This window comes from Orbicella franksi, chromosome 6 (assembly GCF_964199315.1).
Source record: "Orbicella franksi chromosome 6, jaOrbFran1.1, whole genome shotgun sequence".
Classification (NCBI taxonomy): domain Eukaryota; kingdom Metazoa; phylum Cnidaria; class Anthozoa; order Scleractinia; family Merulinidae; genus Orbicella; species Orbicella franksi.
In genome coordinates this window covers 22,164,515-22,191,556 of record NC_138150.1, presented here as the reverse complement: position 1 = coordinate 22,191,556, position 27,042 = coordinate 22,164,515, and the positions used below count along the sequence as shown (strand labels likewise).

Below are 27,042 nucleotides of genomic sequence, written 5' to 3'. Positions count from 1 at the left end.
CATTAATGCTATTGACTCCTGATTTTGTGAAAGATTATTTTTCTCATGTTTGATTTCTGTCGTCCCGGGGCTTCTTGGCTATCAAAAAAAATTAATTCTAATTGCTGCAAGATGTTATATTTCTTATGATCACGTTATCGAACATTGCAAATAACAACTCCGGTGAACTATTGAGGCTCTTTGCCGACACATTTTTTTACCTGATCGGTAAGTAAACAGATGGTCGGGATCATTGCTCCAAAGCTCAATCAACAACAAATCCTCAACCAACACTCCACATGAATACCGTACATTCTGGAATTAGCGCCTCCCCTCCCCCCCTGGAATAATCACCCCCTTCAAACTAAGGCTCTTCGAGTAAACGCGCCTCCCTCTTCTCGGCCCTTTTTTGACGCCCCGTTCACACTACGCCAGAGGAACTTGAAAAGCGTGTTTTCATTTTGAATGACGCATCAAATGTTTTCCGTCCACGCCAAGCCGAAGGAACTTTAAACGGTGTTTTCATTCTGAAAACGCATCAAATGTTTTCCGTCCATTCAACGCCGGAGGAATTTAAAAACGCAACACAAGTTAAGTCACTGGTCATTTTGGATTTGTGTTTGAGGAAAACCCGGTCAGAGAAGTCAGAGAAATATCATAACGTCATCGTTTTCAAAAAGCTGCATTTTCAGAAATGTTTTCCGTCCACAATAACGGTAACAAATGTTACATATCTAAATAAGCGACTCCCGTACATACTTGAATTTACAGGGTAGCTAGATATAGCTTATACCTTCAAGGAAAATTTAAACTACACAATTCAAAATAGACTATATTAATAAATTAAATATGAACTTTAAAATATATATATATTTTTTTACCTAAGAATAATATAATAATTCTTACACTTAAATCGGATAATAGTTGCGGATGAGCCTCTCGGAATCACTATACGGTTGAAGTAACTGCTCCTTAGGTTTCGGGCAAGGAATTCTAGCCCAGGTATTACGGGCAAGACAACGAGAGGAATTCCCCGGGAATAAGAACCCCCCCTCCCCCCTTATTCTTAGATTGAAATAAGGGCACCGTACCCCGGACGCTAATTGGAGGATTTACGTTACTTTAGAATAAAAGGTAGTCCAGCCCGGGGGCCGGGTAGTCCAGGTCCTGAAAGCTTCCTTCCTCGCTCTATAGATCGAGCGAGAAAGACTAAATAAAAAAGCTTTCAGTAAAACTGGAACATCATTGTTTTCGACTTTTTATAAACCTGTGTTTTCCTTATCATTCTCGTCCCCAGACTCGGCACCTGTCACTCTTAACCGGTGAGTCCTCGGCACGAGGAAAATGTGACTCTGGAGACACATGATTTGTTTGGCTGAAAGCTTTCCTTATTGAACGCTCGTTTCCGGAAATATCTACTGGTTGAGTCACTGGTCGATTGCCTAAATCCTTCAGGAAATTTGAAAACTGGCTTAGGTAGAATTTTCAGTGGAGTCTTCCGAAGACAAACAATTGGATTCCACTTCGGATTCACTTTCGGTGAGAGGTTTATTACTGTTTTAAAATTTCCTTTGTTTAAAAGCCACCTTTTCCTTGTTCTTAGGCCCCACCGGAAAAGAGGGACAAGACGGTTCTGGGGACGAGAATGCCAAAAAAAGGAAAAAAAAAACACACTCGTTAAAAAACGTTATTGTCTCGGGCCATCTTGTTGTAAAAAGTGCCATCTTGGACGAAAAGAAACATCCATCATGTCTCAAGACTCAAGTCAGCCACCTGAAACAAGGTCGCGTGTCCCTCCACTTTCGTCGTCGTTAATTGGTGGCCTCCTTTGAGCATCTGATAACAGACGTATTTAACGAATTGTTTAGTTGTCAAAACAGTGATTGGATGAAAGAAAAGATCAATTAACAAATTTCAAAACGAAGTCACTCAAGCATTGGCAGCGGGATAAATTAACAACTGGGACATACGTGGGATTGCTGGGTTCACAAAGATCGTGTCGAATGCCTTTGCAGTTAATAGTTTTCTCAACGAAGAATTTATGATCGATCGATGGAGTGCGGGAATGCTTTGGACGCAGCTTGGCTGTCGATCATCACCACCCTGGTTGCATTGCAGGTGGGCCATTTACACTAGCTGATCTTCTTTCCCCTTAAAAATAGCTACTCTATTTTAATACGGTTTGGCGGAATAGAAGATGAACTCATTTCCGTCTGCGAAACGGGAGGCCAGTTTCGCACGCTTTCAATTCGACGATATTTGAAATAGTCCCTCGGGACAGTTTGGCGCCAACTACTGTCACACGAACACGTTGATTGCACCTCTCAAGGCATTGTGGTGTTGCTGAACTCGGCGAGTTTATCTTAGCGCGTTCACTCACCTTACATGTAGGTTTAGCCATACAGCGATGTTGAGCACCATCAGCTGCAAAGCATCCATGGTGGGGTTTGAGGTTAATTGCCACCTTTGGTGGTCGATGTCCACGTCGGGCCATGCATCGGCGCATCAATGCAAGTATGTATTAGAAAACCACACTTATTATAAGTAAAAGTTCAATAGCTTGTAGTTGAGTACAAGCTTTAGAATTATGACATCGAATCAACATGACATGGTTTTATGGAGTTTGGAATCGCGGATAGCTGCGGATAGTTCTTCTAAAGGATTAAATTAATCTCGACGAAACAATTTATCGATGTTGTTGTCTACCCTGTGCACTGTTTTGCCTGCTTGATATACAACAGGGATTTTGGGACTGATATCCTGGATATCTTGCTAACAATCCTCGGAGCAAAACACTATCGAAACTCGTAATATACTCTGTCAGTCCTCTGTAATTTGCGTCGATCATAATCGTCCTAACTTGGAAGAAACTTCATATCTTAGCAAATCAAACACCCGACGGGGGAGGAGTGGGGGAGGGGGCCACTGGGGGTTCTGAACACCGGAATACCGCAAAAATAATCCCCAAATATCGCAAGACTTCAATGCTGAGTCAAAACTCGATGTCATACCGAAACCACTACTCTGTCTGTAAAGTTTAGAGCAAATAACAAATATGAATTTGTCATTTTTGATTTCGACAAAATAATCAAAAATATAAAGTAACATCCATTGACACATTGGCTAATAATTAACAAAAAATATCTTACCCTTTTCCAACTGCGACATAAGGAATTGCAGTTTTCTGTTACCATGAGAGCCCCGGGGGGGGGGGGGGGGTATTCCCAGAAAAGTTGGGTAGGGTGTGTGGCCCACTTCCCAAAACCCTTACCCTATTAAATTTTATGACCAAAATCTGCCATTTTTGCTACCCTATTTATGACCCAACCAAAGTTTTGATACCCTATTTATGATTGTTGTGGCTGGCAAAGTTGCTCTAAACATAAGTAATGTAAGGTGTTTGTTGATTGTCTTTATATCGATAATGATGAAAAAGTAGCTTCTTCTAAGAAACATACCCAGTTTAAGACTAGAGTGCTAAAACGATGCCCTATTTATGACCAAAAAGGCAAAAATCACCAAAACCGATACCCTATTTATGACCAAAATGGCTGAAAAAACATACCCTTTGGAACCGCACATACCTATGCAGACCATTTAAGGGAGTAGTCCTCCCGGACATGAGAGCTAAGTTTCATTGAGAATGTCCAATTATGATATCGGAAACTGGAAAAGGCTTGGAAACATTGGAGAACTTGGAGGATAATTTTAAATGTCGTCCAAAATACTAAAACACCACATCTCGCAGGTTCACTCAGACAATGCCACAATACTACATTTCAAGATTAAAATCACTGAAATACCACAAGAAAAATTGTTCAATACTGCAATACTGCAAACCTCAGTGTCCTCCTCAGTGGGGGTACAGTGAGGTATATAATAATTGTGATCGGAGGAGATGAAAAGGCTTTAAATTTGTATTGAATGTTTTAACTCTAGCCAGGACTGCGACTTGGACGTGTCATCATATCTTAATCCCTTCATGAGCATAACATTAGCTGTAAGGGATAATACACCTGTAGTCAGAAGGCAATGCTCTGAAATAACATAGTATTGTATTTCTGTTCTGTTTTGCAGGGATTCAGTTTTGCAATTTACAAGGTAGGGACAAGGCCATGTCATTTGTCAAACCAAATCCTTGTACACGCCCTCATTAACTTTGCTGTTGGCTCACTGCTGTGGTATTTTGTGGGTTACTCTCTTTCATTTGGACCATCTCAGAAGGTAAGGCTTTCTGCAAAATCATTTCTACTTCTATTTAAACAGAATGATGTACATCTGTTGGGCCTCAGCAGTTATAATTTATTTGTTCAACTGTGTTTATGTATTGAAATAGGTTAATTAATTAATTAAATTAATTTATGTATGTAATATTTTGTTACCTCTTGTGTTCTGTAGGGCTTAATTGGTAGCCTGGATGATGCATTCCTTTTTGGTCTGTCTGGCACCAACTGTTCCTCACAATCCGATTCGGTGCCAGTAATTCTTTTTGCAAGTTTTGAAATGATGCTTGCTATTGTTACTCCATTTATGCTGCTATCTGCATGGTGAGTATAAAATACCATTCATTTAGTAATTCAAGGAGATTTGTTGTGCCGAAAAGCATGAATTAGTCATTAATATTGAAGGGTCATTGCTTGATGTGCTGGTTCTTAATGTGGGCCTCTGACAAGGGGGTTTATTGAAAAGGGATATTCTTGCTTCACTGTTTAGTTCAATAAATTTTGCACTTTCCTGGTGTCCAGTGGAATGTCGTCTTAGAAACAGAGTCTCCCTCCCTCTTGATGACATGACCTATCCATCTCCATCGTCTCAGTGCATGATGATGGTACCCGGCCTGCCCATGCACCCTTGTTCGCACTGTATGAGCAGATTAAATTTATTAGCATTGTTCTAGTTACTTTTTGTCCTTTCATCTTAGGACAGAGCAAATGAATATTCTTGGAGCATTGGTAAATACATTCATGCATTTACTTTTACTTGTGATCTCATCATACATGCCAAGTAATTCTTTCAATTTGCTCATAAATTCTTTTATTAATCATATTCTAGGGGTTCGCCCAAATGTCACTTTTTTTTTAAACCCCAAAACTACTGTTTTTACCATTTGTTACTTGTAGATTATTTATTTGTTGTGGCCAATTTTTGTGTACTATCCTATGACTCACTGGATAAGAGGAAAAGGATGGCTTCATCATCACTTTGGAATTGTCGATCAAGCTGGGAGCTTGACTGTGCATACTTCAACAGGTAACTCATATGTTGGCATTGTGGAGCACCCAGAATTTTAAGTAGGTACAGTGTACATTTGTGGAGGCATGGTGGCCAAATAGATAGCGTGCTGGATTCCAGATCAAGTGATCCGGGTTTGAGCTCTTTAAAATGCCAGGGTTGTGTTTTTGCACAAGATTCTGCATGTACTCTGTACTCTCACTGTGCCTCTTTCCACTATGGTGTATAAATACCGGTAGGTAATGGTGACTTAATGCTGGGGATAACTCTACAATGGACTTAATAATAAGCATCCTCTCCAGGGGGGAGTAGAAATACTCCTACTCATTCATGCTAATTATAAAACCAAAGATAAGCAACTGGCTGAGGTGTCACTAGACTGGAAATGCAGATTGAAATGCAGACTGGCCACCTTCTCTTGGTTTGAAGAAAAGCTTGGTCTACCTGTCATCTTTGCAATTTTTTTTACTTTTATGGCTAGAATTTGGTGGTCTGTTTTGGTCAGATTAGAATTAATTCCATATAATAATGTACTACTTATTTAATTACTATTTATTTAATTTTATATCCTGAACAGAATTTTGCTTTTTTTTCTTGCTAGGGTCATCTGCTCTTGTTTTCACCAAGATCCTTAAGAAGGTTCATGAAAACCATACACAGAAACAAAGCCAAGAGAATAAGCACCAGCATCCTCAAAGTGTGTTTCTTATTGTTGGAGTGTTGATGACCTCTCTTGGATGGTAAATACAGTTATGGTTAAATGCTGGTTTACACTCCTATTAAGGAAATATAGTTAATATTGTTGGTACAACCTGAAAGAATGCCCAAGTCATGGTAGACTAAGAGGGTTAGTACCCACTTTAGGCTTGCATCTCATAGCCATCTTAGAGATCTTTGGGGGGGGGGGGGGAGGTTAGCTATTTACTCCTAACAAACTGAGTTAAACACTGTCAGTGACTGACAAATCAGACCAGTGCACAGATTGAAGACCGTATAATTTGATTGACGCATTGTAATTTGTTGTGGAGAGCAAGGCCTTGCTCTCCAGCAACAATTGCCAAACAAATCCGCTAAATTTTTCGAAAATTCAAACTTACTCTTTGGTGTTTTCAATATGCTTTTTCGATTTCTGGCATTCTTTAATTTATAGCCTATAATATGGATTGGGAAAAAATTGGTCACATGACCCCAGCTGCGAAGGGCCTATTGTGTTGCAAGTGAACTCTCATTTCATGGTATTCTTTGTTACCTTAGGTACTCTGTAAATATTGGATCTGTACACAAGTTCAACGATGCTGTGATTCTTTCATTTATTAACTCTCACCTTGCTGTCTGTGCATCTTTACTGAGCTGGTTAATAGTGACTTATTTGACAAGGAAGAACTTTAACATGACAGAACTTCTACAAGGCATCATGGTCGGTCTTGTAGGTATGCCTGTTGTCATTACTACTCATTGACTTATGATATAAAGTGTTGGTGGTGGTCTTCCTAGACATTTTCCTGTTTGAAACAGTCTCAATATTAATATGTTGGCCCAATCTAGATGTTAAATTATATTCTAATATTTAATTAAAGTTAATGGTAACTGTTTGTGTTTTGACAATATACAGTGGGTTGAATTTTGCTCATGAAGCTAAATGGGGCACAATTCATAGAAATAACTATCCATTAAATATTAAACATAATTAAAAACTGGATTATTGGATAATGCAGTTCAAGAGTTTTCATTGGCTTAGCCTTCATGGTATATGAGCCATTACACCATGCGCTACAAATAATTATGGTAAGTGCACACATAATTGTTTGGGGGGGGTGTTTATATTTTTATTTTACTTTAGTTTTCTATATTTTGGGGGCATTTTTAATAAAACAATATTATTCCACTTGTGCTTGTTGAATAAGAGGTGATTATAGCCAACTCAGTACTACATGCATCATTGGCTGTCTCTTATCTCACATCCAGCGTGTGCTCATGGAATAATTGTTAATTATATTAAGGGGAAATACAACTCACCTTTTTGTTTTCTTCCCTTGTACATCAGGTGTAAGTGCATCTTCTGGTTCAGTAGAGGTGTGGGCCTCATTGATCATTGGACTTGTTGTGGGTCTTATATCATCTGTTGTCTCATGGTCAATTCAGAAATACCAACCTTTATGGACCAGCACAGAGGTGCATGACATCACATACACCCATGGTGTTCCTGGTGTTCTTGGAGCAGTGGCAGGTAAATCCTCTCAAGCCCTGATCACACTAATGCGTTTTTAAAAGTATCCATTTTCGTCTCAGTGAAAACGAGGCAAATACTTCTGACCACACTAGCGTTTTCGTTTTGTTTTCACTTGCCCATACTAATTCGTTTCCATTTGGAAACGCATACTTTCTGACACGTTTTCGCCCATCATTCGCACTGAAACGCCTAAAAATGCTGATGGAAACAAGAGTATATAACGCTTTTTTCGTCACTGTTTTCAAAAGTCTCCGATGCGTTTTCAAAAAACGCCACTTTTCAAACCGTTTTCGAAAGCCTCCGTTTTCGTCAACGTTTTCGGTCGTTTTAGTGTGGAAGATCAGACAGGCAAAAACGCATCAGAAAGTATGTGTTTTCATACGAAAACGCATTAGTGCGGTCGGAGCCTTAAACTTCAGCTTGTAAATAAAGGAAACGTTTTTGTTGGCAGTTACTGAATCACATAACTAAAGGATATTTCCCAGGGCATCTTCACCGGGAAATTTCGAAAATCTAGACACGCCCTAATGCCTTTTGGTACATTTTGGGAGATACGATTTGTTGTCATTTTCAAGCCGTTTTTTAGTCTCTTTTGCATTGTGATATAAGGTACATCAACTTAACATAACGTATACTCAGCGGTGGTGTATTAAAACGCAATCCCAAAATAGTCGCAGAGAAGGGAAAAATTATGAAGACATCTGAAGAAAACTGACATGGCAGGCTTTCAGGGAAATGTTTTTGCAGTCAAGAAGAGATTTTTGAAGCTTTTACAACACATTCTGGAAGAAGATAACATTTCTTTTTATCTCCAAAGCTTAAAAATTCTGAAGCACCTTTAATGTTTGTCTGAATGGTAATAGTCTTATTTCAATTAATTTTTCCCTAAAAAAGTGGAGGAATACCCCCCGGCCCCCTGTACTCCTTCGGACATGCACAGTATACGAAGAATGCATAATAAATTATGGTTGTGAATTTGTTGTAGCTGGTCTTTTCAGCAAGTCGTCGCAGGATGTGACGAGTGCCGATGGCGCTTTCTACTCCAACAGTGCTCAGCTAGGTGTTCAGTTACTGGGCGTGCTTGTAACTGTCACGTGGTCTGTGTTGTGGACCTACCTAATGACTTGGCTGATAAGACTAACTGTGAGTGATTTGAGGTTTGGTTCTGTTTAGTTTAATTTGTCTAAATTAACTTAAAATATACCGTACCGATGCCGTTTTCATGTTCCTTTTAAAGGAGGTGGAAACTTATGGTTAAAGGAGCACGGCACGGATGTTGGGGCATCTTTGAAAAAATTGGTCCTTTTTTTTCAAGTTTGTCGTCGTTCATCTTAATATCCGTCAGTAAAAGCCATCCTTGTTTTTCTTTGTTTTTTTCTTCCCTAGAGAACTATTGAAAGTGGAGAATGATCATCGCAGTAAATTTTCCAATTTAAGCAATTGGAAAGAATTAGCCTGAAAAAATCAGGGCTTCAACGAGATTCGAACCCGTGACCTCCGTGATACCGGTGCGATGCTCTACCAACTGAGCTATGAAGTCACACACTGGGAGCGAGGTCAATTAATTGAGTTAATTGCTTAAATTTAATTGAGTTAATTGCTTAAATTTAAATTTAATTGCTTAAATTGGAAAATTTACTGCGATGATCATTCTTCACTTTCATCTACAACCGCAGTTCATATATGAATTATTTCATATAAACTTCACATCATTAGAGAACTATTGTTAGAGATTTCCCTCAGTTTGAATTCGAACGTAGTTTTGTGCATCGGAAAAACGACTTGAAATATCGTCGTTTTTAGAAACGCTTGGCTTTAGGGTTTGTCTTGCTGCTGACAATTCACTTCACGCTCTATTCACGGTTAATGCATGTTCTTATTCATTAGTTCTAGGGGAGGTGGGGTCTGAGTATCACATCACGCTAATATTTGGCCTAAATATCCATTAGCCCGCTAATTCCAATTGCAAAAATTAACGATTTTCCTACTCGATAGCCCGTTTTGTCTGATCTTAGGGTGCTTACCATTCAGCAAAAAAATCCAGAAATTTCGGTCGAAAGTCAAATGGACAGTAATTTTCCGGGAAATCCGTTCGGAAATTGTAGACTACTTCCAGAGGGAAATTTCCTTACCATTTGCTAAACTTTCCAGTTTCCAGTGGCTCATCAACCGAAAACGGTTACAAGAAATCGAATTGCAAATGGTAAGCGCCATCTCGTTCGGTTGGTTTGCTGATTTTGGAAAAACCCTTACCATTATTCCGGGGGGGGGGTACTCCCTTATATGACCTATACGAGAAAATTAACAAAAGCCCCTTCACAAATTATGTTTACGGTAATTTAACATTAGTCTGAACTAGGGACCTTATTATAACGCAGGTCTGAAACAGGGCTTTGATTTAATGGTCAGGTCATAAATAAGGTATTGAATATTTGGTCAGGTCATAAATAGGGAAGGGAATATCGCAGATTTTGGTCATAAATAGGGTAAGGGTTTTGGGAAGCGGGCCGCACACCCCCACCCAACTTTCCTGGGAGTACCCTCCCGGGCCATTATTCAACGGTCATCCCAACCGGTTTATTCTGACAAAATTGGTAAGCACCCGCAGTATCCCATGTTCCATTTATCTTCCCCCTAAATATCCTGTATCCATATAATTTTTTTACCGCAGTGTACCGTTTCTCGAGAACCCCTAACAGGGCCTCGTCACTTTTCACTCTGTTTCTTACACGGAAAGATATGAAGTGACAATTGACCTGCTCTCAATGCAGTGATTTCTTAGGGTTGGTAGAGCATTGTAGTGTTGACGCGGATGGTTCGTAGGTTTAAGTCCCATGTAAGCGCTTAGTTTTTTTTTCACCGTTTTAACTAATTGCACACAACAGCGGGAAATGAAAGCTTCGTTAAAATTATCTTTAGGGTCAGCTGAATATGTAAAAGAAAACAAAAAGCGTCCCAATGCCTTTGCATCTCACGATAGCAGAATCAAAGCTACAAAAATTGGCACAATCTAGCACACCTTTCATGCAACATGGGTGGAAATGTTTTGTCGGTCAAGGTGGACGAAACATTATCAAGCTACATGACGGAGTATCCTGTCACCAACAAACTTTGTTGGTTGTGTACAACTTTCTTTTGCTGTTTTTTTTAGGTTGGCTTTAACTCAGTCACTACAAACGAAGCTTTTGGCTCCTATGAAACCCAGAATATTTCACCATCATCTGCTTTGAGCAAAGAAAAGGAGTCTCTTCACAAAAAGCTATTCAAGGCCGTGGGTGCGGGGGATTTACAAGAACTAGACGCCTTGCTCGCGAATCAAGTGTCATTTGGAGTGCAGAACTTTGACAAACGAACGCCACTGTGAGTGGAATGAAGAGTTGTGTTTTTGCTTTGCTTTGAATAATATTCCGTACACTAATAGACTTAAAATACTTCACATCTGTAATGCCATTTTAATGCCTAATACTTCCCTTTTTTGCTGCACTCGCATGAAGAAAGATGTATAATTTTCCTAGTGTTTCTATTTTCACATTTTTCTCTTTCAGTAATGATAATAATATTCTTTTTAGATTACACACTCTCGTTAACGAATGCGCGGTTTCCAACTTTTGGGTTGACTTAAATGAAAATACCAAAGCAATCATTAATACACTGGAAGAAGTCTATCCTTTCCCTTATGTTTAGTTAGTCTAGCGAGAGGTGACAGAAAAAGACAGAGGGAAAATGGCCGCACGAAAAATAGAGACGAGAAGTGTCTCACCCGCGGCTATCCTCGCTCTCCACGCATTTAGTTTTTACATTCCCCTGGGCGAATAAAAGGAAAAGGCGAGTTGCTCGTAGTCTAAACAGTAATTATTTCGGCTCTGTGTGGGCGGCAACAAAAGTTAAGCTCTTCTCTTGCCCGTAGTCATCGATGCCTAACAATAATGACTTCCGATTGGTTTGTTTCTTAGTCACGTAGCCTCTTTGCATGGACATCTACATTGCGTTAAGTTCCTTCTGCGACAACCTGGTGTAGACATTCACGCGAGAGACCGCTGGAGAGCATCGCCGCTTTCTGGTAAGAATAGATGCCATTCAAAGCCGTCAATTTGAATTGGTAATAAATGCCCTAGGGATGAATTAATGATCTGCAACAAGAGAACATCAACGTAGGAGAGTTAATCCTCCATATAGGCCTTTAACCATGGCAATCCCTCTTATATTCATATAAAAAACAAGCACGTGCTTCCCTTTGTGCAGTCTACTCTAGTCCATGGTATCGAGTGGTTGGCTCATCCCCCATACGTGGAAGCCAGGTTTGAAGTCTCCTCGATCTACTCAGCCTAGATTGGGCTTACCCCAGGGCAGGGCAATTCCCCATACCATATCTACATGTCATGAATAACAATACCTGGGCAGAATATGTATGGGTTATTGACCAAGTGTGAGGTCAAGACGGCTGGATATTGGCCAAGTTTTTTTCTTGCGAGTTTATGGACCGAGACGGAGTCGAGGTCCATAAACTCGCAAAAAAAGAACGAGGCCAATATCCAGCCATCTTGACCGAACAAGCTTGGTCAATAAAAGATTTATTATATGGATTTCGGGGAAATTTTTCTTGCGGGACACGGCGGGTAGTCCCGAGCGGGCAAGATAGCTCCATCTTGCCCGCTCGGGTAGCCAATCACGGCGCAGGATTTGTTTCATCTTGCCCGCTCGCGGAGCTAGAATATAGAGTTGTTATTTGCATTCCGTCGCTAATTTTCGAGTGGTGTTTATTTTGTAGAAGCTGTCCAGTCTGGGCATGACCAAGTGGTGCAGTGTTTGTTACGACACGGGGCTGGTTGGTGTGAAGATGGAGTGGGCGATCTGCTGTGTAGTACTGTAGGTATGCAGTGTTCTTATATGAAGTGTGCATGATTTTCTAACGGACTCGCAAGCGTAAGCGCAAAAGGAAGTAAGTTAATTTCCTCTCTGTTCAAAGTCAAACCTCTTTTCGCAGGTAAAGATGAGATGGAAACTTGCGGCGAGGGTGTTTACATAGCCTGTTTGTTTAATACCGCAGTTCTCTCGTGCTTCTAACGACAATTTCCATTTGCTAAACAACAGTCGTCTTGGAACAACAGATGCAAGAGCAAAAAAAAAGAGTAACTGGAAAGAGCACTACCCTGTCATTGATAAATGCACCAATGACGATACAACTTTTGTAAAATCAAAAGCAATAAAAGTAATCGAATCAGCCTATCACGGCAAACGCAAATGACACAACGAGCCAATCAGAAGTCCACGTGGAAACGTACAACAGGTGTCAAGCGCGGGAAAACGAGTCGGAGCACATTTTCGCTGATTGATTAGAGCCTGCTGAACGATTTTCTTCGCCAATCATAGAGCTTAGTAGTCGCAAAATCGAAGAAACACGTAACTACTTTAGATAGTCATTAAATAACTGCGTTAATTTCGTTATCTTTTTTTAATTATTTTTAAGTGAAAAACGACGCGGAGGAGCTTCAACGTCTTGTATCACTGGGTGTGGATGTTGATGCACCAAACTCTGACGGCAGTACCGCGCTTCATGTTGCAGCCACTGTAGGCAGTCGAGGAGTGGTGCAGTACCTTACTGATCACAGAGCGGATATCAATGCTGTAGACTCGTTAGGAAATACGCCTTTGAATGTAAGTACGTTAGGTATAATGACAATTTGGGCATAACCGTTTACTTTTAAATTAACACGAACTAACACAGAGGGAACTCTATGACACTCCGATAGTCCAAGGGAGCTGGAGTACAGTCAGCTCGTTCTTACCCTTCCCAAAGACGAGAGCCTTCCACCTTTGACGGTGGCAGAGTACGGACGGATCACTGCGGAAGGGTAGAGGACTGCTCCTCTGTTCCGGTGCACCCGCGATCCGATCACGGGCGCACCGAACGCCCACGGTTGGAGACTGAGCTTACCTAGTCCCAGTGAGGGAAAGTGCCCTAAGGAGCCCCTTTGGGACGAATTTGCTTTAAAAGTTTGCGATTGGAATTGTGATAAATGCGGTTTGATTTTCCAGTACTCGGACATGCATGAACATCGCGCGGTCAGCCAGTTATTGGAGGGTCTGGGCGCCAGGAGGTTATCGCATCATTACAGCATGCACGAAATCTGTGAAGTGGCCAGTACAGGAAACCTACAGATGCTCCGACACATGGTGCATAATGGCGCCACAGTCTGCTACAGAGATTTTAACAAACGAACGCCATTGTGAGTGTTTGAAGAGTTTTTGCTCTTTGTGTGTGACTTAGTGTCAGGGAGGAGTTCGAGAACTTGAACCGTTTGTTTTTTTACTGAGGAATATTGGAATTCAATACCGAATAATTTTCGCAAAATTAAATAAGTCTGTTAATATGTGACATTTGGGAAAAGCTTTACTGATGACGGTGTCCTGGTAAAAATCTTTAGTCAGGCTTTCTATATTTTACACATAACGAAGACAGAGGCGATTCTCTTGAAAATTTGTACAGTTTATCGGATTGGAGTCAACCCTAACCCTAACCCTAAGTCAAATCCGACGAGAGCGTAAGAGACTCGATAAGAGCGGATGAGAGTTGGCACAGACATTATGACAGCATCGACTGACAAACACTTTTAACTTCCGCTCAGGTTGCCAAACGTCATCAGCAAAAACAGTTCTTTTCAGAACTGCCCTCACCCAGACGTCCACACTAGTCGAACAACTGCCCCTGGGTTCAAACCATTTACTAAATCGTTTTTTTCTCTGCAGACACGTCAGTGCAGCTGAAGGCCATTTGGACGTGGTTAAGTTTCTTCTGTTGCAGCCTGGGACCAACATCAACTCTAGAGACAAAAACGACTTCACTCCACTTCTCGGTAAAGTATTCAAATTGTTTTCCAGTTCACGTTGTACATACACGTCTGGTGTCATTTTCCGCGCCGGAAATGTATTTAGGAAGGAGCTCATAGAACGTTTTTTTTTTACGTTATATTACTGCCTGTGTCTGTAGTAAACCAAAATCAAAACCAAAGATATAACAACTGTCTAATTACAACAAACGCAAGTAACAGAATGATCCAATCAGAACGCGAGGCAAGTACGTGCAACCGGCGCAAAAGGCGGGAAAATCTGCATCTGCAATCACGTTTAGTTTTGGTTTAGCTTCTCTGCGGTTCGCGGAAAATATGTACGTTAACCTTGATTGGTTTATTAAAGCTCGTATCTGTTTGTCCCATTACAAAGTTAATAAGCGACCCCAAAGCAAAAACTTAATAACTTTCGACAGTGGTCCGTGAAACGTAGTTTTTACTTTTGACCAGTTAGTATTTTGAGGTCCGTTTGCTGGACTAAACATCATTTAATACGTTCGCAGACATTTCCATTCGTGGCAAAATTACTTTATTAACTTAAAGCGGCCAAAATATTTTCGCTAATTTTTGTCTTTTTATTTCCACGAATGTTGGATTATTCAGACTATTTGTTTCGTTATATAACGCTGTTTTTCATATCTCGACAAATCTCTCAAAAATCGCTAAATCATTTTAATCACTGTAAAGTAACTTCGTCGAAAGCAGAGTTTTCCCTCATAAAGCTGCAATTCGCAGCTTTGTGAGAAAGTCCCTGTTTGTTGTGACTGATATGGAGTATAATATTAATTTTAACAGCCGTAAGCTTCGAAATGTTAGGTCAAAACTGACAACATTTTCGAATATCCCATTGTGAGTAAAAACAACTCCTGTTACACATCAACAAACAGCGTAAACGGTCGATGCCATTTTCGCGACACTTTTTTTACTATCAACGAATTGTTCTCTACTAAAAGAAAGAAAAAAGAAAATTTGTAAGTAAACCACCCAGTATCAAACCCCCGAACCTCTGTTTCTTGGCATCCCTCTTATACCACTACACTACCAGGTTGACCCGCCAAATCTTCGCAAAATGTAATTAATAAAACCTGACTTTCTCAAATATTAATGATAGAGTTGTCCCAACCATCAAATAAAAGCTAACCGCAAGCAAACCAGTGTGAATATGAACAATTAAGCATTTGGCAAGTGCGTTTTACTCCATCAACAAATTATAACCAGTTTCTACCTTGTCCAGGCCTAAACTAAAGCAGATATGGCATCGTCCATTCTGAAAGGCTTGGTTACCAATGATGGCATCGACCGTTAAAAATGGCCATGGCATTGACCGTTTACAAAAACGGAAATCAGCCACGCCGATCTCTTACATATCGTTCACGCCTGAGACGTAAACAATAAACGGAGACGTAAACGCAGGACGCCTGGGTACGAGGCTGACACTGAGCATGAGTAAATGACTTGCCGTGACGTCAGCATTGCCCAGTTCATCCATTTGTTATTTGCCTCTCTGGCAGAAGCCATTCTGAGTTTCTGATCGAGCTACAAAAATGTCCGTCTCAATATTGAAAGGACACAGCACCATTAACTGTCTCACGGAATACATACGACGCGACGCGGGGTTAAAAAGTAAAAAATTTACGAAGAATGTATGAACTCATCAGCAGAGGTCGCACTATGCTGTCCAAACGTGATTGAAAACGTCAGCGGAGATAATTATTCTTTTTTATTAACACTGAAAATCGTTTAGGAAAATATCCGTTTACAGACGTAAGGCGTGTGAACAGGGCTTTAGTTGCTATTCTTTGGTTTTATGTTTTTCTTTTTTTCTCATACTCAAGCTGCAAAAACAAACTCCTGTTTAAGATATTTTTTTATGAATTGATGCCGTCTCCATGTTTCTCTCTGTTGTGACTTGCGCCAATGTTGAAAAGCAGCTGGTAATTAGAACATGCAATATTCACAGCAGAGCTTTTCTCTTTGTTTTAAAACTTCATGTTTTGCTCACTTAAAGGTAAAACGCTTCTGAAAACAATAGCCGTGGAATCTAAACGGCTGCGGTATTCTTCACGGGCGTTTTTGCTGATGTTAACTAGGATTTCCTTTCTTTTCGGTAATCGAGCAATGACTATTTAGAAATAATTACAACCACCGTGATTTTTGGCGTGCCACTATTTTATTAGCTAAGAATACTAATAATTCTGCAAAGTAAAAATTGAACGGAGTAAAATATTTGATTTTCCTACTCAGTTCATTTGGAATTTAATGGCAATTTAGCTTCGCAAATTTAACAACAAATTGTTCAAAGGAACTAATTGGTCAATCGATGGAAATACATCCTTATAGTGCCTCGAAATACATCCTTATAGAATCCATTGTTTCGTCAGCCGTCACTTCTGTTGAAGAGATTGTTTGTTGGTATTATTAACCCCAAAACGCTTTACACCAAGGAGAAAAAATGTTCAACCCATAACACTATTCCCACAGAAATTCATTTTGCTAGTTTTTTTCTAGTCATTACATCTTTGTTGGGTTTAGGTACAATTCTTGGAATTCGCATCGGAGAATAGAAACATTGAAATATTGAAGCTTTGTGATTATATTTTTTCTAAGACATGTTCATTTGTTTGTCTTGTTTAGCGACACTTTGCTTTGGACGCGTTGTTACCTTTTCGTATGTAGTTATGTGCTTCAATCCTTATGCATGACATGTACAATAATTAAACTTGTTTTTTATATACACATCCTTTTTACAGTCTACAAAATACTTTTACTGATATATTTTTTAATCGGAATCCAGCTACCCATGTTTCACCGCTTTTTCATTGGCTTTTCTTGTGGAAAGATTACTTGAAAGCAGCTGCTGCTAAGTGAAAACTCGACTTCATTCTTTTCATTTGGCAATGCCGAGCTTTCCAGTTGACGTGCGAAAACTTGCTCCTCACAAGACGACGAATCTAGAAGATGACCGTCATGGTAAATTATCTTAGTGTGTAGTTTGATTTCTCTTCGGTATTCCTGTATTCCGTCATACGATTTGGCCGCACTATGGTCTCGAACAGCAGTGACTTTGTCACGAAAGATTCTAACCATGTGCCCGAAGTGTTTTTCTGTCCCACAAAACCAATATTTACATGGATATTAAGCGACACATCCACATTCCAAGCTACGATCAGCATTTCATGTATTGCTTGCCCGATCACCGTTTTCCTAAACATCTTTGTAATCACTGCAGTGAAGAAAAGGAAAGAGTTTCAAACCAATTCCAACACTTTGCTGGCCAACTTGGCTGCCGCGGATCTATTAGTCGGCGCTGTCTCGATGCCTTTAACAATCGCTTTGGACGCCTTACTTCTCCAAAAGGCTGTCGGCTACTGGATTTGCAGACTAGCGTTTACAAATCAACTGGTGCTGTATGCTGCTGTCTGTTCGTCTTTATACCATATGACTTTGATCGCTTGGGAGAGATACGTGGCGACAAGAAAGTGGAACTGCTACAAAGCGATTGTCACCAAGAGGCGAGTGAAGACGTGCACAACAATAGCGTGGCTGTTAGCTGTACTAACCACGGTTCCTGTACGTATTCTTACGGTTCTAGGACTCGACTATAAGTACACTAAGATCTTGGACACGATCTTCTTTCTTCCAGCCTTAGTTTGCTTAGTTCTCATCGGGTATTTTTATATCATGTTGTATCTCGGTGTGCGCGCATGGAAAAAAATAAGCGACGTTAGCCAACTGGGAGCCCCTACTGAGATGGCCGCGAGGCGGGAACTTGGTATTGCGAAGAGGGTTTTCATTCAGACAGTTGCCATGTTAATATTTTACCTCCCATCGAGTATCGTTCTTTTCTGCGGAGAGTTTTTACCCTTCCTTCGAACAAACTCGTTTTTCCGTCGTTCGGAGTTGCTGAATCAGCTGAACTCGCTGGTAAATCCATTTCTCTACGTTTTGGCACTGAAACGTTTCAGAAAGGCAGTTCTGGAAATGCTGAAGATGGGCAGAAAACCTGGAGTGCAGGGAGCGGCTGTTAGAAAACGTTTGAAAACTTTCGGTAGGCGGATTGGTGTTGTTGAGAATCTGGAAGTCGTTCTTGAGTGTGAACAAGTACAAGACGACGTTTTTGTTGGATCAGGATCGGGATGCTCAGACACACCTAAAGGCACTGTTAATGTGATACATCTGGAGCCGATCATGGAAAGATGCGTGGCGTCTACTTTACCATGTGAAATCAGCCAAATCATTCATGTCGACGTGCATCAACCCAAAACAAACAGAAGAAAACCAAGAAGAAAGGCTAATGGTGTGGTCACAAGGGTTATTCCTACTGAAGCAAGCTTCAATGTTTGCGACACCTTATCACAAGACAATCACTGACCCGAGAAGAAACTACGTTCGTCTGAAAAGGTCTGAAGGAAAGGTCTGAAATGAGGCATGGATGAAACGTAACACTATCATCACACAAAACATTAGCTTCAGGTGAATCTGTTTCAAAAAATCTTGCAACGAGTTGTCGGGAGAACTAAACTAGCTATCATGTCTTCATAAGCTAGGTTATGTCGCGCCATCATAGTTAGCAGCCATAATAGCGTGGCAACGTTTATAGAACTCTCGAGAGTTCATTGGCTATTACAAATCTAAGACTTGTGTGACTTAACGAACGCTTAACGAAAATTGGGTGTACAAGTGTACTAAGTTCTTGCCTGCCCTTGTCAAGAAGACAGTGACGAGAACGGAGAAATAAAATAAAAACAAAAACAGGACCAACTTGGAGATATTGTCTTGATTTACTTTCAAATTCTCAGAAACGACATTGAAAAAAATGATGACAGTTGGCACTTCACTTCGGGCTTGGAACTTAAAGTAAAATAATAATAAAAAAAAACGTTATGCATTTGATTGTCGAATGGCACCAATTACAATCGTAATTTTGTATGTGAAGCAAACGTTTCCTCTGCTTCTGCTACCAAACAAGCAAATCGTTAATGTTTGTTTGCAGCTAGTTAGCGGTTTTGACAAGTTTTGCAAAGATCGCCGGAAAGAAAATCCCACCATTTGTTTTAAAGAATTGTGGCCAGTTTCCTCTCAGTCACGGTGTCTTTGCGTGTAAGTCTCGATGTCCTTAATGAATTCGCACGAATGGTAAGGTTGACAAAATCCGGCTCAAACCTGTTTGCAAAATATATATTTTTTGTATCGTACTTTTGGGTGATTGTAAAGGTGTCTGGTTGAAGCTGAATTGGAAAACGAAACCAAATATTTACGTCCGTGTGACCTCTAACGCTGGCGATGTATATTTACACCGGGAATAAAAACAATAAAACAAAAACGGAAATGCTAAACCTTTGAAATCGACAGAAAACTTACAAAGTCATCCACACGAAACTAGATGAAAACTGGAAGCTGTATGAAACTGACCATGAAATGTACAAATAAATCATTCCTTTTCTTTCAAGTGATTTTAGCGATGATAATGCGTAACGTGGTATTAGAAAACGCATTTTTTCCCCCAGCTGTCAGAAGCAGAAAATAACAAGTGCATGAGAACTTGTCCGTTAAATATATGTGTTCCAACAGTAGGCGTAAATAATAAGAATGAATTCACCGAAGTAGCACTCAAATTCAATGGAACGAAAAAATTAATTGCTTGTTTAACATGTTTACGAAAAAATGATCAATTTTCTCGCGGACTGAATACACTTTAATTAACTTACTCCTCGTGTCTTCTCGTATTTGGATGGAGTTTGAATGTGCTAGGGGGGAGGGCAAAGGAGGCAATGGGAGGGGCTGGTTGTAATAAAACTAGCAGGTTCAATCCAGACTCGGAAATAAGGCAACTTTAAATCCAATCACGGCACAACTTGGGACCGTTTCACGCTTCTTAGGTGAAGCATACACTCTGGTCAAAGGGTAAACGTTTTGTTGCCGTTAGGTACTATCTGGTCATGATGTATGTTTGGTATTTTTGTTGTTGTTGTTGTTGTTTTGTTTAGTGACGATGGTTATCCTGGCCTTTTATAAGCAGATTGGTTGAAGCCCAATTGTCCAAGTAACAGCTCACTATTTCTAGCCTTAAGCCTTTGTCTGGATTTCCCCCGTCCTCTCCTCCCCTGTGACTGTAATCTATCTTCCCTCCTGTACGACAGCTAGGCATCCTTTCTCGGATTCTCGTAACAAAGACTTTGTAAAATGTCTCAAAACAGATGCTATTTGGAAATGTTGAATAGCACAGTTAATTTTGTTTGAAGACCGTCAGAGTGTCATAGACACGAAATCACGGTTTACTGAGTGAGTACTGTATCTTCTCTGATATACTCTTGTGTTCTACCATGTGGAAACAAAATGAACCATCGTAAATCAAACCTTGCCATGAAAGTTTCAAGCCACGCACCAGATGTGTTTACCTGCAAAAACGAACCAATATTCTCATGGATTTTAAGCGACACGACCACATTCCAGGCTGCGATCACCACGAAATGCATTACCTGCCCGATTATCATTCTCTTAAACGTTTTAGTGATCGTCGCTGTGGCGAAAAGAAGACAGTCGCAGAAGGACTCGAACATTTTGTTGGCTAGTCTCGCTGTCGCGGATTTTTTAGTGGGTGCCATTTCCATGCCTTTGTCTATTAGCCTAGATGCGTTGCTCCTCGATAAGAATACTACTGTAGACGAGTCTTTTTGTAGACTAGCGTTTGCCAATCAACTGGTGGTGTATGCTGTTGTCTGTTCGTCTTTATACCATATGACTTTGATCGCTTGGGAGAGATACGTGGCGATACGAAATTGGATTTACTACAGAGCGATTGTCACCAGGAGGCGAGTGAAGACGTACACAGCAATAGCATGGCTGTTAGCTGTACTAACCACGACTCCTGTACGTATTCTTACGGCTCTAGGACTCGACTATAAGTACACTAAGATATTGGACACGATCTTCTTTCTTCCAGCCTTAGTTTGCTTAGTTTTCATCGGGTATTTTTACTTCATGGTTAACTTGAGCGTAAGGTCCAAACAGAAAATCAACGGGGTTAGCGCAAGTTCTGCTCCGGCTAGAGCAAAGATGGTGAAGGGCATTACCAACACGACTGCAATACTAGCACTTGCCTTGTTAATTTCTTACGTTCCTTCCATCGCTATCCGTTTCCTCGGTGAGATAGTTCCCATCCTTCGAACAAGCTCTTTTTTCTGTTGGTCCGAGGTGCTGAGTCAGCTGAACTCGCTGGTCAACCCATTGCTATACTGCTTTGTACTAAATGGTAACTTTAGACGCGAAGGTGTGAAGATGTTGAAAATGAGAGGATGTGATGAAATACAGTCACTAACTCGTGTACAACGACGTCGTACCAGGCGGGTTAGTACTATCACTCATCAAGGTGAGTACGACGCTCAAGGGTTCGCGGAACGAGAGCTGGAGGATTGCTTTGAGATGCCAGAATCCCGTGATGGTAGTGATGGCGCAGATTATTGCAAATCTCGCAGAGCAGTCGTAGAAGAATCTTCGTCATGCCTAGCTGTTGTAAACCGCGTTATCAGGGTCAACGTACATCAACCTAAAACCATCAAATGCAAACCAAGCATTAAGGCTTCTGGTAGTGTGATGAACACGGAAGGCCAAGCCCACGGTACGAGTGGTCAGTGTCGATGTTTCCTACATCATCACCGCAACCAGTCCTGCGATCAAAATGACGTTATAGATAAGACACAAAAACCAGACACCTTGGTACCATCGCCAAATAGCAAGCAACCAAAGTCTGTCGGAGTTCACCAGGAACTAGAGGTTACAAGCAGCGTGAGTAACAGGAGTGATCAAGCCGATGGCACCACTGGTCAAACACAATGCTCACTGCATCGTGTCCATCAGGAAAACGGCAATAAGAATGCTGTTGTCGAGCTTGCGAGTGGACAGAACAAAACGACGCAAGGGCCAAAGAAGACGGCTTCATCGCAAGGAAGCTATGCAGCGCCAGAAGAAACGGGAGTTATCTTGAGCTTTCCGGAACAGCAGCAAAGGTGCAAGTATCGCCCAACACGAGAAAAACAATTGTAATTTATTTCTGGATAATTTTTTTGTAGAGGTCAGACGCTTAACTTAATTATTCGGTTTGGTTATTTAGCCTCTTGGTTCAGTCACGGTCATTTCAAAAATCATGCGAACGTTAGATTTCGCGCGGCATTTTTTTCCAGCGGTTTTCTTTCGTGTGACACACGACGGACTAAGCGAAAGAGGGACTACTCGTAGTCTATGCGAACGTCGTCGTTTCCAGAGGTTAACCCGAAGTGGAATTTGTAGTCTCAAGTGGGTGGGCGTAGCCCTTATTACAGGGTGAAGTCAAGCTCAAAATTAGAGACCTTTAAATCCGGATATGAGTGCAAAATTTCACTGCCAGTTTTCGTCGGATTACTACGAAAGATTTTATTTCTGACTGATTCTTTGCTTTTGGATAGACATGTCATTTCGTGATTGGAAAGTAGGAGGAAGCCTTCGAGAACAAACGGAAGAACGACGTTTCCCTGCCTACGTGATGCGTTCACATATGCAAAGTTTTGAGACTTGAAAATCTCGTGCTCATGTATGAGTTTAACCTTATGGAAATAAAATGTTTTGTGGGTTTGAAAAGAAGAAGAATTTAAGTCCAGCCACAACGTTTCAGGACTGCTTATTTTTAGCATCGTGAAAGAGTTTTAAAATTCTAGATCGCGAGTGGTCGCAAAACATTGTCATCGACAAATTGAAACTCCTCAAACTGTTAACGCAAGATGCATGAAGCATGTTGTACCACTTATTGGTACTTGGCGAAGGTTTGCTCTAAAAGGGTGTCCTTCCAGGGAAGGCTGGAAACTTTTCATCAACCAACAACGAACGAGAAAGGATGGTAAAGAGCAGTGAAATTTTTTGAAATTACCCTTTCACAATAGCAAGAAACTAATAAAAAAGGTGACAATACTGGTATTTTCCGTGAAAGGCCGGTTTTGGCTTCCCAGCGTTAGCAGCCGAGGAAGATTGAAAGTCGCAAAATGAGTAACTTTTTCAACCTGCCTATGTTAAAAAAACACACGATTTCTACCGTATAACATGTTTAACATGTTCAATGCAAATGATAATAAAGAAGTTGGTTTAACTGTTTAAGTCCTTCTATGATGAAATTCTTGTATGTCCCGTCTAAGGCGTTTGAAAATGTTAACAAATAGTCTGCACGAGAGGAATAATGCTGGTTACCATTTTCAAATATCTCTTTTCGTTTCGTTTCATATAACTGTTAGTTATATGAAAAGTTTTTTTTTCTCTTCATTAATTTAACCTCCACAGCCCACGATAAAGTAATGTGTCAGAGAGCTATTTATTTTTTACCAAATGATTTTTACTGGGTTCATTCGTGGGAGTCAGTATCGGTGTAACCATGTGAAAAAAAGAAGTTTTTATAATTGGCTTCTGAACCTCGGCTTATCCTGTGTTATCCGCCCATAGTGTAAAAAGCAAAATACCTTCTTGTTTTGTTTTAGTTACGGGTACGGAAGCAGAAAACGTTGAATTGCTTGATTTGTCACCGCTAACACCTGGGGGCCGTGAGGCCGAAAACTCAAGTCTCTTGATTGCTTCTTTCTTCTCAAGGAAGCGTACTCGCATGTAAGTTTGCAAAATGTCTGTGAACATCTGTCTATATTCCTATGATCCTCAGAAATCATTTGTTCGATTTGGGGGGTCTTCGGAGATTTAATGTGATCTTTGGGATATTTGATAAACAGAGCAACAGAGCTTTTAAACTACAGTATCAACAAAGCTCTAAAGAATCTCTTAGACGATTCATACAGAGAGAAGTAGTAGAACCTGATGACAATTCCCGATTTCTAATTAAAATATCGAAAAATACATTTATTTTCTGCATAACAGAGGTGCATTTACTCAATCGAGTGTAACTTAAATAATTGAATAGTGAAAACAGTGAGTGTCAGAGTTTCATCGACTCGTGGATGAGAGCTCTCGTTCGATAAACAAATCTTCTTTCATGCACCTGTTAGCTGCACAGTCATAGCAACGCTTGTCTTCCCTTTTTTTAGCTGGAGTACTGCTTATCATTCAGAGAATTATCTTTTGGTGTATTAAAACTATTAAAAACGTTGCGTTATACTAAGTACACGTTTTTTTTTAAAGCACCCTGAGCTGTTAATTGTGTTAAAACGTTAAAATTATTAAAATTTAAGAAACCCTATGTATGAGCATTAACCGAGCATTTTAGTGACTTTTCGGGAAGAGACCGAGCATTTTTGTGGGAAAAATGGAGCATTAAGGTGGAGCATTTTAGTGGGAAAATAAAAGCATAATGTACAAAAGCCTACCTTCGCCCCGCGGGAAGAAACAAGCGTTTGGGACTGGTCTCGTGTTTTGCTTCGAGTTCTGATTGGCTCATTGACTTACTTGAGTTTGTTGTGATTGGTAAGTTGTAACTACATTGATTTCGGTTTTGTGACAGTTAGTAGCTACAAAATGACCGTATAAGGGATTCTTGGATTTCAATATTTGCCTCATTTGGGTAAGCGATTTGAGTTTCTGATCGAGCTATAAGATGATTAGCTCTGAATGCTGAAAGGGCATTCAATACACGATTAATTGGCAAGGGAATTTGAGCCAGACTTAGCCCGATTTTTTTTATTCAATACTTTCTGTGCGATGCGGACTTGACAACTCAAAATTTTGCAAAGAATGTATGTGCTCATTAGCGCTTTTTCAAAGCCATCTCCTTCAAAATCACGCACAGAGTCAAAAAGTTCTCCTGACCAATTGTTTTATGCCATGGACAAGCTCTTAAACTGATTGGAGTCAATTCATATCTAGCACGATTTCGTCTCAGTGCAAAGTCGTATACCAACGAGGGAAAATGTAAACAACGACGTGGGGGAGGGTCTTCCCATTTTCTCGACTTTGTTCATTTTGGTGCATTTCTACAGATGCCATCATGAATGCTCACTATGGGGTTGCCGAGCACTTGAAGGCGCGTGGAGGGACCTTTAGTGAGTGCAAGTTGGCTCAACTGATGACAAGCACTGCCAGCACCGGGGACACAAGGACCCTGAAACGATTGATAAGATGGACCGGTCACGTGAACGTGTCTGACTTCGATGGACAGACCGCACTCCACACGGCAGCGATGTACGGCAGGCTCAATATCGTCAATCTGTTGTTGAAAGAGGGCGCAGGTAAGTCGTAGGCATGATTACGCAATATTGCAAAGGTAACTACTAGTGGACGGATTTCTCCCCTACAGCTTGGTACTGTAATGCGCTTACATAATTTCTGTTATTGTTACTCAGTCTCTGGTTAGCAACTTAGTTTAACAAAGAAGTCTCTTTCCTTTCCAGATGCGACACTTGTTAATCGGTATGGCCAGATTCCCTTGCAAGTAAGTTTTCTTGAGCTAGTTTTTCTCACAAGTCACTGGCCGTTTGGTGGATGTAGGGCGGTGTTGGGTATTGTCATGAATGTAGCTAATTTGCTGGCCTCATCTGTTATTGATCGCCCTGATACCACATTAGATCTTGCCATTTTGTTAAGATGACTCACACGAAATTTCTTCCAAACCTCACTGAATAATGGCAATACCGCGGGTTTGGAATTATGTTGATCTCTCTCAAAGCAAGGCTCCTTCTTAGCGTAGAAACGCAGGACAAGTTGCAAAAGAACACCGCCCTCCTTGTTTTGTCCTCGATTGTTTTATGTCAACTGCGTCTTCTGCACGAGATAAGAGCTCAAAACGAAGAAAGTTGACGCTGCTATCAATCCCGCGCCCGCATTCAAGGAGTTTGGGGAAGATATCACGTGAATTCATAACGTGAATAGGCATCGAACAAATGTTCTCTAGTTGGTTAATTTAAGGTGTCTTCCATTTTCATCAGATGCATGTTTTCATGTTTTCCGCCTGAGGAATATGTACGACACGGCAAAAACAGTAACTATGATTGTGCTTTATAATGATCGTCACACATGAGCAATAATGGCAATAGCTTTTATTGTTTTACGAAAAAATTCGTTTGTGGATAATGGTGTTCAGAATTCATGTCCGTGTTTTACAGGTAGCAGTAGCAAATGGACATACAGCGGTTGAAAGAGAACTACGAAGATTTCTCAAGGTAAGAAATGCAAAATACAATAATGGGGTAGGCTACTTGTACTACGGCAGTAAAACCACGCACTTCGGGGTGCGGGGGGGGGGGGTGGGTGGCAGGGGGTGCATGCCACGCTGCCGCAGACTGGTCTTCAAATGTCTACACACTTTATTTTTTATCATTTGTTTTTATACTGACAGTTTGTATGTGCCATCTATGAATTAGTTCGGAATATCGGTTTTCAAGTTAGCGATCGTCAATGCTGTCCTCTTATAAGTTTTTTTTTTCCGTTATTGCTTTTTTTGATAGCTCACGGAAGAAATTCTCTTAGACGATCACGTAACAGCGACGTGTTACAGCCCGCAAGCGAGAAGAAGAGGAAGAAAACACAGAACAGAAGCGGCACAGTACAATTATTCAAAGCGGGAATCTTGGACCTCGACGGAAAACTCCCTGGAAATACGCCGTCATGGCGGGTACAGCGTAAATAACAGTGTTCACTCTTCAAAAGAAATAATCAACTTAGCGGACGTACGAGCGCCGCTTGAAGCGAATGCCAAATCCCGGCCTCCTCTACTACATCTTAGTACGCAATCTATTTCTAGTCTCAGCGCACAAGCTAGAGAGATGGCGGGAGGACAGCCGGATTACGTCTGAG

At 40.7% G+C, this 27,042-nt stretch overlaps 3 protein-coding genes across 5 annotated transcripts; all 3 read left to right on the top strand.

Annotated features, from left to right (window-relative positions):
* Positions 1-1,668: 1,668 nt before the first annotated feature.
* LOC145491092 (uncharacterized) lies at positions 1,669-27,042 on the top strand. 3 transcript variants are annotated; one of them, XM_081470225.1, is made up of 19 exons: positions 1,669-2,097; positions 4,057-4,203; positions 4,378-4,526; positions 4,901-4,931; positions 5,100-5,229; positions 5,813-5,951; positions 6,466-6,641; positions 7,256-7,438; positions 8,427-8,584; positions 10,593-10,801; positions 11,395-11,501; positions 12,210-12,311; positions 12,909-13,096; positions 13,478-13,668; positions 14,189-14,295; positions 25,230-25,478; positions 25,641-25,681; positions 26,352-26,408; positions 26,694-27,042. In XM_081470225.1, the coding sequence occupies exons 1-19, from the start codon at positions 2,032-2,034 to the stop codon at positions 27,039-27,041; spliced, it is 2,778 nt and encodes a 925-aa protein (XP_081326351.1). In that variant the 5' UTR covers positions 1,669-2,031; the 3' UTR covers position 27,042. The 3 variants fall into 3 exon arrangements, with proteins under 3 accessions (XP_081326351.1, XP_081326352.1, XP_081326353.1); XM_081470226.1 differs by having other exon boundaries at positions 1,669-2,493; XM_081470227.1 differs by lacking the exons at positions 1,669-2,097; positions 4,057-4,203; positions 4,901-4,931 and having other exon boundaries at positions 4,447-4,526.
* On the top strand, positions 15,119-18,669 carry LOC145491095 (adenosine receptor A3-like). The gene has a single exon (XM_081470231.1). It carries the CDS (start codon positions 17,332-17,334, stop codon positions 18,658-18,660), a length of 1,329 nt encoding a protein of 442 aa, XP_081326357.1. The 5' UTR covers positions 15,119-17,331; the 3' UTR covers positions 18,661-18,669.
* On the top strand, positions 20,626-25,239 carry LOC145491094 (uncharacterized). The gene has a single exon (XM_081470229.1). The coding sequence runs from the start codon at positions 20,626-20,628 to the stop codon at positions 22,330-22,332; it is 1,707 nt and encodes a 568-aa protein (XP_081326355.1). The 3' UTR covers positions 22,333-25,239.